Below are 11,137 nucleotides of genomic sequence, written 5' to 3'. Positions count from 1 at the left end.
AAAAGTAGTATTTTCTATTTTGCCCTCCATCCATCCTGAGCTAAAATCAGTAGGGAAGAGGCTCACAGGAAGAAGACCAGATAGCAGCTCAAGAACACGTAGCTCAAGAGAGGTCTGGCGCTTTTCACAATCCCAGCCCCTTTCCCCCCGGGCCCCCACCAATCCTTTGGCTTCCCTGGGCCCACCCCCGTGCCATCGTATAGGTGGAGCAATGTGCACACAGTAGACCACGACAAATCTGCAATGGCCAGGTGTGCATGGGCTGGGTGTTGCAGCCCAGGCTGGTCCTCTAGCCACCTTAGAGTTGTTTTTTTTTTTTTTTTTAAGGAAACCAGTCACAGGAAAGCTGCAGACTGTTTAAAAACACTTTATGGAAGCTCAGGGAAAATGTAATCTCTGGCACAAGAAGTAACAAAGACAGCAGAAAAGCAGAAGCATGTCTTTGGCCACTGTATACAAATCATCACATGAGGCAGGCACCCAGGGTAGAGGCAGCAGCTCACACTGCAGTAAACACGCAGGATGTTGTAGACCAAACTGACGAACGTAATGCAGGTAAATCACTGGACCAAATGGCACCCACCCAAGAGGAATGGAATGAGAGGGCTGTGAGCCAAACTTTGTAGCCTGTCATTGCAACAGCCATTAGACCAAGAGTCTGAGAGACTTCATTCAGAAGGAGCGTTCTTTATGGCTGCTAAAAGCCAGGTGCCTCATTTCCATCCTGAGCAGGCTGGCTGACTCTCAAACAAAGGGCAGAATTATAGGGCCACGCAAGTATAGGCAAGTTGCTGAGGGAACAACAGAGAAAATTAGGCCTGAGTCCAACCCATTCTGTTATAGCTTTATGAGGCGGAAACTGAGTGCGGGCTAGTGGGTAGCAGAGGGTATTTAGGGCATTGTTTGCTCAGGGACAGGAAATGAGGAAAATGGTTGGAGAAGAAAATGGTTGGTGTAGCTCTCCAGTTTATAAAGTTCAATCACATCCAATATTGTTTCATCTTCCCCACAGCCTTTGAGGTAAGCAGGGGACAGATTGTTAGTCTCATTTTATAGGTGAAGAAAGGAGGCTCAGAGGTGACTGATTGCCCCAAAGTCACATGGCTTGAAGTCGGTGGAGCTTGAACTCAAAGCCCACTGGCTCTGCAGGCCCCAGTCCTACTCCTGTAGGAAGTAGGACTCAATGCCAGGAGATGGGGCTCGATGCCAGGAGATGGGGCTGTTTGACAGCTAGAGAAGGAGAGACATGCACAGGGATCCTAGAGCCCTCGAAACGGAGGAGTTTGGTGCACAGGCAGTATCAGAACATGGGCTTTTTATTTTGTCCATTGTTTTCCTCAATGCTGGCACCAAAGTGCCTTCAGGGCACCTCTCCCCTAGGCTCTTCCCTGTTTCTTGGGACTCTCTCTCCTGTAGCTGCAAAGAAAGGGCAGAAAAGAGCTGGAAGGAAAAAGAAATGAAGTGGGAAAAGGAGTGCAGAAAACCAGCAAATGAACAGGCCCTCCCCATAAGGAGGACTGGTCAAATCAGGAGCGGGAGCCCCATAGGTGACTCTTGTCCTCCTGTTCTCACTGGGTCCATACCTTCCAGTCAGGCTGAAGGCTGCTGGGGATGTCTGTCAAATTATCTCCAGCTCCTGGGTCTCTGAGATACCAAACTTGGTCTTATGCTGGTCAAACAGTTTACGTAGGGCATCAATATAGAGTGCCTGATATTTAGCCACGATCTCCTGGCTTGGATTCTCAATCTTGGGCATTGGTAGAGGCTCCCCGACTGCCAGGGGAGACAATGAAGGAAAAGAGAAAAGCATCAGACTAGCTCATTCCTCAGAATAGGCCCCAGGCCTCAAGCCCAGACTATCCCCATCCCCACCTCAAAAAGCTGCCACTCATCCTAGCCAGCCTCCCTGCCTCTGAGCAGAGTCAGAGCTGAGGTTCAGCCTCAGAGCTAGATCCTGTGTCCTAGACTGAGGCTGCCAGCAGAAAGGCCCACTCACCAATGGTGGTTACAGGCCGATTATAGGGCAGAAGGCCCCAGGATTTCTTGGTGAAGCCACGTCCATAGAAAGCACAGGGGTAGATGTGTACCATACTCTGGAACCACTTCTGGAAGCGGTTGACAAAGCCACCAGGAGTGAAAATGTGCTGATTATAGAGGTCCGTCTCCCCAAAGGCATAGGTAGGTACTAGAGCCACCCTGCAGAGCAAAAGCATATCCTGTGAAGCCCAGAAAGGTAGGGACCTTGTCAAATGCCAGACACACTGATGGCCCGTGATCCCTGGGTCTGCCTACAGGCTTCCCAGACCTCAGTCCAGCTGTGCCTAGGTCCAAGTTGGGAGCTCCATGGCCTACCCCTGGCTGCCTGTGGGGGCAAAGCAGTAGTAAGCTAAAGGAGGAGGCAAGCTCAGACCCTCCTGGGAACCCCTGGGTCTGAAACGCTGGAAGGTAAGACCCAAGGGCCATGCCAGTTGATTTTCTTCACTTTAACACAAGCTAAGCTTGGCTCTCTCTGAGACAGAGTTGTTGCCAGTCCCCTTGTATAGAGGGACCCGCCCAGATGAGGGGCTGCTGTGAGGGAGAACAGGCTCAGGGCTGGCCCTCTGCCCTTTCTACTTCAGCAGAAATGCCTCCAGGACCTGGTCCCAGCTCTTCAACCCACAGGTGGCTTTCCTCCGCCCTCTTTTTTTTTTTTTTTTTTAACTTATTTATTTTTTTAATTGACAAATAAAAATTATCTTCCTGATGACCATAGTTCATAAGAATGTATTGTATACTTCCTTCTCTCTCTGTGGATGTCCTTTCCTCAAAACCCCGTCTTCTTCTTTCCCTGCAACACTTTTGGATCCCTTCCCCCAGCCTGGACTGGAGCTGTCCTTACCCATGCTGAAGGGCCGTGCGCACAAAACCAGACCGGTTCTTCAACACCAGGGTGGAAGAGCCTGGCAGGCTGTATCTGCACTCAGCCAGTCCACCAACCACCACAATGATCATGTTGCCTGTGCCTTTATGAGTCAGCAGAAAGTCGATGGAGGATTGACTCACAGAGCAGACCCCTGGTGGATAGAAAAAGCCAAACAGCCATTGGCCACTTCCCAAACCTCTAAATTTCCTCTCTACTGCTTCAAAGGAGGGACAGTGCAAGGAGCCTCACATCAGGCAGGTGAGCCTATGATAGCTGTTTCAGACCAGAGGGGATCGGGAGCTGGCCTTGCTCTCATGCATCCCCCTGCACTTCTCCCTTGGGGAGCCATTTTTTCTTTGGCTTTGTGTCCTAGGAGCCAACTTACCTGAAGCCATTACATATTCCCTGAGGAAAGGCATCCAGAAAAAGGCTCCCAGTGTGAGCACGTAAGGGGTGATGCCAGGAAATATCTTGGAGAAGCCTGAGGCCTCTGTGGCAAAATGGCCAAACCATCCAAAGGCCAAGAGCCCATGAGGATGGCAGACGAGGATGTAGTTGTGGCTGGGGGAGATGTCATGAGTTTTCAGAAGCTGCGGAAGAAAGTAGAATCAGGAGGGCTATCCCCAGGGTAGAGAACTCCTCTTTTGGGCAGAGATCTGAAAAGAAAAGGACGGCTAGGTCTAGTCATGCAGATTGCCCAATGTACAACTCCAGGGGGCGTCATTCTCAAGAGCCTCAATGTGGATGGCGCCCTCCACCCATAGCCTGACCCAACTGCTAGCACTGAAGTCGGGCCTGAGCCCAGGCCTGAGTGGGGACCTGGGCCTACTGACCTTGAGAGGGAAGTAATCGCTGTAGTGTTTCCACAGGCACCAGCGCCTCACACAGTTAAACCGGCGGCCACCTGAAAACAGAGGCAATGCAGCCAAGCTTTGTCCATTCCCACTGTGGGCCTGCCCTAGGGTGCTCTCAACCCCTGCTGTTTCCTGGCCTCTTAAGTGGCAAGGAAGGTGGGCATATCAGGGCAATTTAGGACAGGCCTAGCTTCTGCTTCACTAGCTGCCCCTCCCCTAACCTACTCCAGTTCTGATCTGGGCCTTTCTACCACATTAAAAGGACCCCTTCCCTCAGCCTCTCTAGCCCAGGGAGGGACAGGCTAAAGGGCTGTCTGGGAATTGGCCAGAGCCTCTCAGGATTGTGATGAGAGAAGGGGAAAGAGCATGTGGCAACACAGCACCAGCAGGACCCTTACCTCGCTCAGGGGTCTTCCAGTCAAAAGCCAGCCAGATGAGAATAAGCACAGTGACAGGCCAGTACGGTGTGAACACCACCAGGTAGAGGTTGACAATGGTCACAGTGGTTACTGCAGGAAGCCCAGACCAGAGTTAATGAATTGCAGGTGGTCCCTCATACTTACCCTCTCTCTGGAGTTCTGTCCATCCCAAGGTCATATGCACTCTCTCTCACCCATACCCACTCAACACTCTCACTTCTTCACCCCAGCACCTGGCCCACCTGCCCATGTCCCCAGCCCCCTCTCCTATCTGGTCTTGGAAACCTGATTCAGGCCTAGAAGGCAAGGTGTCTTCCTCCCTAGCTGAGCTTCACACTGTAAGCCCTCTCCTCCCTGGGCCCTGCTCCAGCACTGCACTGGGCTCTGCCTGCAGGGTGGTCAATGGCAGTGAGCCAGTGGTGGGCCACCAGAGGTGGGGAATCCTGGAACAGTTTTCCTCCAATTCACATCCTCCTCTCCGTATCTTTTCTCTGAGGCATTAGTTAAGGGAATACCAGGGAAAGCACAAACCCACCTTCAGCCTGGTTGGGAGCACACCAGATGGCAAAGAAACAAAGAAAAATACAAACCGGAATAGAATAAGGTACTGGGCTGTATTAAGTTCCAGTAAGATAGGAAAGCTGTAGGTTAGTGTAGTTAGGAAGAGTTACTAGAGATGAATTATAGGGAGCCGCACTCAGAATTATTACTGAACTCAGTTTTTAAGGCAGCCGTAAGTAAGATTATTTGGGAAAGTAGGTCAATAAAAGGTTAGAAAACACAGAGAACATTTCAAATTGAACATCGCAGATTGAACACAAGTTTTTGCCTTGACTTCTTGCTGGAGCTCCATGAAAATTATCATTAAAATGTTTTTTAAAATATAGATCCACAAGGAGAAAGAGAATTAATGAGATGCCAACAGCAGATAAGAGATATTAGCAAAACATTTCCATGTAGGACAGCAGATGGAGGAGGGTGTAACTGACTTAGAACAAAAAAATTAAAATCTACTTACCTGCAAGGGGAATGCCTACAAGATGTGAGCCTATTTGCACTGGAGAATCTAGGAAAGACTCAGAATTTGGAGGCATCAGGTGCCACAAGAGGCAGGGATGAGGCACAGGGCTAGAAAAACTGGAGGATTGGTTGAAAGTCTGCCAAGGAATTAGAACCCCAGGTTCCCTCTCCTCCTCTACACAACTAGATGATGGGAGGATTGTTCACCGAAAAATTGAACCAAACAGACTCTAGACTCAAATACTTACACTAGATACAGCTAAGATATTATATAAGCAGTCAAACTATTAATCAAGTATATAAGTGGAATAAAGGCAATTTCAGATGCACACAGTCTCAGATCATTTGTCTCCCATGCTCCTGTCTCAGAAAACTACTGGAGAATGTGCTTCACCAAAATGAGGGAGTAAACCAAGAAAGAGGAAGGCATATAGAATCCAGGAAAAAAATGACCCAATGAAGGAAGGCAGCAAGCAGGGCCAGGGATAGGGAGAGGTGAGTAAGGTGCCCAGGGCACAACATTGAGCAAGACTCACTCTCAGGTCATGCAAGTACTGGCCCATCACTTGCACAACCCTGAGAGTGAGCACTTTCTTAAATTTTGCACCCAAGGTGCCTCAAGGGCCCTGGGGGTGACAGCTGCGCATGAGGCCAAATTGTAACAGGAAGACGCTGAGCTCCAGCAGTGATGTTCTAAAGGAAATAAAATGATGGGGGGGGGGACTTAGATTCTTGTTGTATTTGCCCATACTGAGAGACTGATATGTCTGCAGAGATTCAGAGGGTGAATTCGTGACAACTAATAGATTTCTAATAGATAACAAAAGAAACGTAAAATGAAGCAATTAACTGCAATTCATTTCAGTGCATGGTATGAGTAAGGCTACAACTAGAGTTTCTGAATGAAATGAACGATTTTCCTGATACTTTGTGGTAAGAAACTCATCCCCTAAATGGCTTTAGGATGCTTCACTATGAAATATTAAATTTGTGTGCCTGTTTCAAGATCACTGTACTCAATTTTTTTTTGGACGGAGTCTTGCTCTGTCGCCTAGGTTGGAGTGCAGTGCCATGATCTCAGCTCACTGCAACCTCCACCTCCCGGGTTCAAGCAGTTCTCATGCCTCAACCTCCCCAGTAGCTAGGATTACAGGCACGCACCACCACACCTGGCTAATTTTTGTATCTTTAGCAGAGACGGGGTGTCGCCATATTGGTCAGGCTGGTCTCGAACTCCTGATCTCAAGTGATCCACCTGCCTCAGCCTCCCAAAGTGCTAGGATTACAGGCATGAGCCGCTGCCACCGACCTGTACTCAATAATTTTATCTGTGAATTCTAGAGTCTGTGAAGCTTTTTATGTAACAGTTTTCTGCCCAACATTTCATAGGGAACGTTCACAACTGTGCTTCCTCTTTTCTAATCTCAATGGTTTCTTTTTCCAGATAAACTTTGAAATTATTTTGTCAAATTGCAATGATGATACTTCTAGGATCGGAATTAGGTATTTTTAATCCTTATGTTAAGTAGAAAAAGTTTTATTTCTGTAAAATATTTAGTACTTAGATTCAAAAATTGATTTTAAAATATTACATTAAAAAATAAAATAAAACAAGGCAATTATTAACTTCAGGGAAAACAAGAAACTCCATGGGAAAGGAAATATAATCTTGGTGACTAAATAGCTCAATTTTGAATCATATTTTCTAGTCATAGGCATTTAACCAAAACCTCTACTATAACAATTTTGGGAGGATGGGGAAAGAGGAAGTTCCAGTGATAGTGTATACGGCCAAATTCTCATCTTCCATATTAGGAAGTCAATAGACAATGTCTAAAATTGTTACATCAGCAAATAATAAGATTTAGAAATATGGAAGTAAATTCCAGAAGAAAGAACCAACAAAGTTGAAAAGCACTGCCTTGGGAAAGAGCATTAAGGGTGGAGCAAAGGCCAGTAGTTCTTGGGTTTTGATAAGCACCATATGATACTACTGACTTCTTCGAGAAGTAAAGAGAGGCATAAGCCTAGTCCAGAGGACACCTCCCAGTTTCCTTTAGGCTCTGCTCAAACCTAGGCAGTACTGGGGACATCTTGTAAGTGTGGCCTCAGGTGGGGTGCCCTGTGATGTGATGAATCTTGAATCTGCCACTTACTGTGTGTGACCAAAGACGTTGCTGAGCCTCAGTTCCTCATCCTCAAGATGGGAACTAAAATACCAGTATCTGCCCTATTTCCCTCACTTACTGGGAGGGCCTTCTCTCAAGGCCTTTACGGTCCAAATGGATTCAATTGCACTCCTAGAGTGAAGAGCTGAGAGGCCTCCGAAGGGGCATTGCCCCACTTGCCCTATGTGAGCTAGTGACAAAAGGGGCAAACACCGGCAGCCCACGTCTGCTGCCAGGACCGAGAGCTCTTCTGCCTGCCCTCTCTGTACTTCTTAGTATACCCAAAGTCAAACTCCAGTTAGGAGTCCTGAGTCCATTTTGTCCCTGGACTCATCCCCTTTCAGCCACTCTCCTCCTTAACCCTTCTCCGCTCCACCTGCGCCCCTGCCAGTTCACACTGGGACCTGATCCCTCAGTCTTGCTTCCTCCATTTCTCTCGTGCCCCGCCCCCATCTTCAAGTCCTATTAATTCGACTCCAATTTCTTGAATCTCCCCTCTTCTTTCCTCTTCTCTGCATCACCATCACTAACGGCCTGGTCCAAATTACTGCCATCTGGATTACTGCAACAGCCTCCTACCTGGCATTGCCCCTTTCACTTCTATCTTCCTATGATCAGTTTGCTTCACAGAGCTAGAGTAATCTTTGATGCCATCACCTTGTGTCAATCTCCCTCATGGCTCCACATGGCTCTCAGAAAAAGTCCAAACTCCTTTCCATGGTTTACAAAGCCCTATACAATTTGTTCCCTGCCTGTTTCTCCAGTCTCTTCCTTCTTCCCTCTCTTGTTTGTTCATTCATTCATTCAATATCTATCGAACACCAATTCTGTACTTCTCACCCTCCACCTCACTTAACCACTGGCAGCTCCTTGAATGCATTATGTGCCCTTTGCCATCCTAGCTTTTCCATGTGTTGCCCACTCTCTGCCCCAAATGCTCTTCCTTTCTTCGTCTATTTCCTATTTGTCCTTCAAGAGTCAACTCAAATTCAAGAGAAAAATGGGCAGAGGTCATAAATGGGCAGTTAACAGAAGAAGAAATACTAATTGCTGATAAACATGAAAAGATGCTCAATCTCATCAGTAATTAAGGAAGTTCAAAGTGAGGCGACAGCTAATGGTTTCTTGCCTGTCACTTCTGGGTGGAGGTAGGAAGGACTGTGGATGAGTTCTCCATTCACTTTCCCTCCCATACTTTGGTAATCCCTCAAGTTCCATTTTGCAGCGACACAATTTGGTGGTGCCTCCATCTGCCTGAGTATTAGTGTCCACAGTGAGCGGTGACTCCCACCAACCTATGTTGGACATTCAGCATGAACAAGAAGTAACCATTTGCTGGGTTAAGCCACTGAGATTTCAGGGTAAATTTATCAGCACGGCACAACTAGACCATCCTGATTAATACACCCTGAATGCTCTCACTTTGCAAATGAGGAAAATAAGACACAGAAAGGACAAATACCTTGCTAACAATTGCACAGATAGTAAGTAGCAGACCTGGAATCTGAAAACAAGTGAGGTGAGGTAAAGAATGCCCACCCTTCCTATTCACTGGCATGCCTCTGTGCCAGCTCTGTGCACCAGGGCCTACTTACATTCTTTATTCCTAGATAGTTTACAAGGTCACTTAATTCGTGTCCCTGACTCTAGCCGGTACTCACCTGAACCACTGGAAAGGTGAGAGTGTTTTCTAGGACCCCTTCTCACAGTAATGATTTGTTTCAGCATTTAGAACACAGTGGCCAGCATAGAAATAACTTTGACCAAGTGTTTGTAGTGTAGGTGTTGGAAGACATGGATGGATAAATGGTCAAATTCCTCTGGACGAGGTTTCCAGAGCCTCGGTCTGCCACCTGACCCAACTGTCTGTCACTGGTGGTTTGCTTGAGTCCCTGTGATTGCAGCTAAGCCCTTTTCCTTGGCTAGCCTCAGTGGAACTGCTCCTCATCTTCCCAAAGCATGCCCTCTACACCCCAATGTAGACCCAGGAGGGCTCACACCTGCAGCAAAACCCATGTGCATACATGCGCATATACACACCCCTGCATAGGCACACACCCATATGCACACACACACATGCCCACAGGGACACTCACAGATCCCACAAATACCATGGCCAACCTTCCTGGTTTTGCTGGAACAACCCTAGTTTGACCATTGAACATCCTGCAACCCTAAAATCCTTCAGTCTCAGGCAAACCAGGATGGTTGGTCACTCTACCAAAGGCTGAAGACTCACTGATAAAAAAGGCAGTGGAGACCCAGTGGAAAACAGCAAAGACCTCCAGGGCAGTCTTGAGGTCCTTCTTAGAGGGCAAGAACATTGTGCCCAGCGTCCCAGTGGCTCCAGTTAAGCGCTGTTCAGCTGCCCAGCCCTGATTGCTCAGGAGTCTGTGATGTTCCCTCTCTTAATGTTTTCTTCTCCAGCCCCTGCCTAGTCTCCGCCCCTGTACCACCCGCCTCCCCCCACAGAATTACAGGACCACATAATGCCTCTGCTTATCCTGTTCCTTCCAGCTGCCCACTCACCTGTACTTTTACCCACTTGGGTATTGCCTGGACTGAGATTGTGACACTCCTTTGCACACCTGGCTAGAGAAATGTGGATGAAGCCCTGGTGTGGGAAGTTAGTGTGGGCGTGCAGCTGACAATAGGCCTCCAGGGCCAGTCTGGATGGTGGAGGGTGATGGGCAGGAGGGAGCCCAGGGCTCAAATGGGACACAGGACTTGCATTTCTGTTTCTGAGGCCCAACTGTCTATGATCTCTCAGTGACAATGTGATTGGAGGGCAAAGGAAAGGAGGTCACAGGCCAGGCCTTAGAAATGCCTTCAGCCTTTTTGTCAGTCTGGGAGAACTCATTACTCACATTGAAGATACATCACATGTATGTCTGTGAGCTATCATAGGTACTGAATAAAACTGTTATTGAAAGAAGAAACAAATGTTAGGGTATATTATTCTGTGTACATGAAATTTTAGAATAGGCAAAACCAATCTGTAGTGAAACAAATCAGAGCAGTGGTTACCTGTGCTGGGGAATTGACTAGGAAGGGGCATGATGGAAATCTTTAGGGGTAGCAGTGACGTTTTCTGTCTTGAGAGGACTTTTGAGTTACGCAGATCAAAACCTCATTACTCAGTGAGTATACACTTAAAATTTGTACATTTCACTGCCTGTTGATTTTACCTCAAAAGTAAACAAACGTAGAACTCTCATTAATTCTGAAGTGTTTAGGGGTGAAGAATACTAGGCTGGGCATGGTAGCTCACACCTGTAATCCCAGCACTTTGGGAGGCCAAGGCAGGAGGATCACTTGAGGACAAGAATTAGAGATTACAGTGAGGTGTGACCACGCCACTGCACTACAGCCTGGATGACAGAGTGAGACCCTGTCTCTAAAAAAAACAAAACAAAAAAAGAGTGCTGATGTCTGCAATTTACTTTGAAATGCATATAAAATATATTGATGGGTGGATACAGGGATGTATTGATGGATAAATATGTAATAAATCAAACATAGCACAATATTATTTGTGCAATCTAGGTGGTGGGTGTTCACTGTACGATTCTTTCAACTACTCTCTAGGTTTGAATTTTTTAATAATAGAATTTTGAAAAAAGAGTTCCCTCAAGGTCATACTTTGGGAGGCCAAGGCAGGTGGATCACCTGAGGTCTGGAGTTCGAGACCAGCCTGACCAACATGGAGAAACCCCATCTCGACTGAAAAATACACAATTAGCCAGGCGTGGTGGCGCATGCCTGTAATCCCAG

The 11,137-nt window shown here is 47.3% G+C and overlaps 1 protein-coding gene across 1 annotated transcript; it reads right to left on the bottom strand.

Moving 5' to 3' along the window:
* Nucleotides 1-351: 351 nt before the first annotated feature.
* Nucleotides 352-9,687, bottom strand: AWAT2 (acyl-CoA wax alcohol acyltransferase 2). Its single transcript, XM_023202377.1, has 8 exons — nt 9,603-9,687; nt 4,155-4,265; nt 3,736-3,806; nt 3,288-3,492; nt 2,879-3,053; nt 1,997-2,196; nt 1,584-1,773; nt 352-1,440 (listed from the first exon to the last, which is right to left on the bottom strand). The coding sequence occupies exons 1-7, from the start codon at nt 9,685-9,687 to the stop codon at nt 1,619-1,621; spliced, it is 1,002 nt and encodes a 333-aa protein (XP_023058145.1). The 3' UTR covers nt 352-1,440; nt 1,584-1,618.
* Between the last annotated feature and the right edge of the window lie 1,450 nt (nt 9,688-11,137).

The sequence above is a fragment of the Piliocolobus tephrosceles genome, chromosome 12 (genome assembly GCF_002776525.5).
Source record: "Piliocolobus tephrosceles isolate RC106 chromosome 12, ASM277652v3, whole genome shotgun sequence".
Lineage (NCBI taxonomy): Eukaryota > Metazoa > Chordata > Mammalia > Primates > Cercopithecidae > Piliocolobus > Piliocolobus tephrosceles.
Note: the sequence above shows the minus strand (reverse complement) of the source record. Positions and strands in the feature narration are given on the sequence as shown.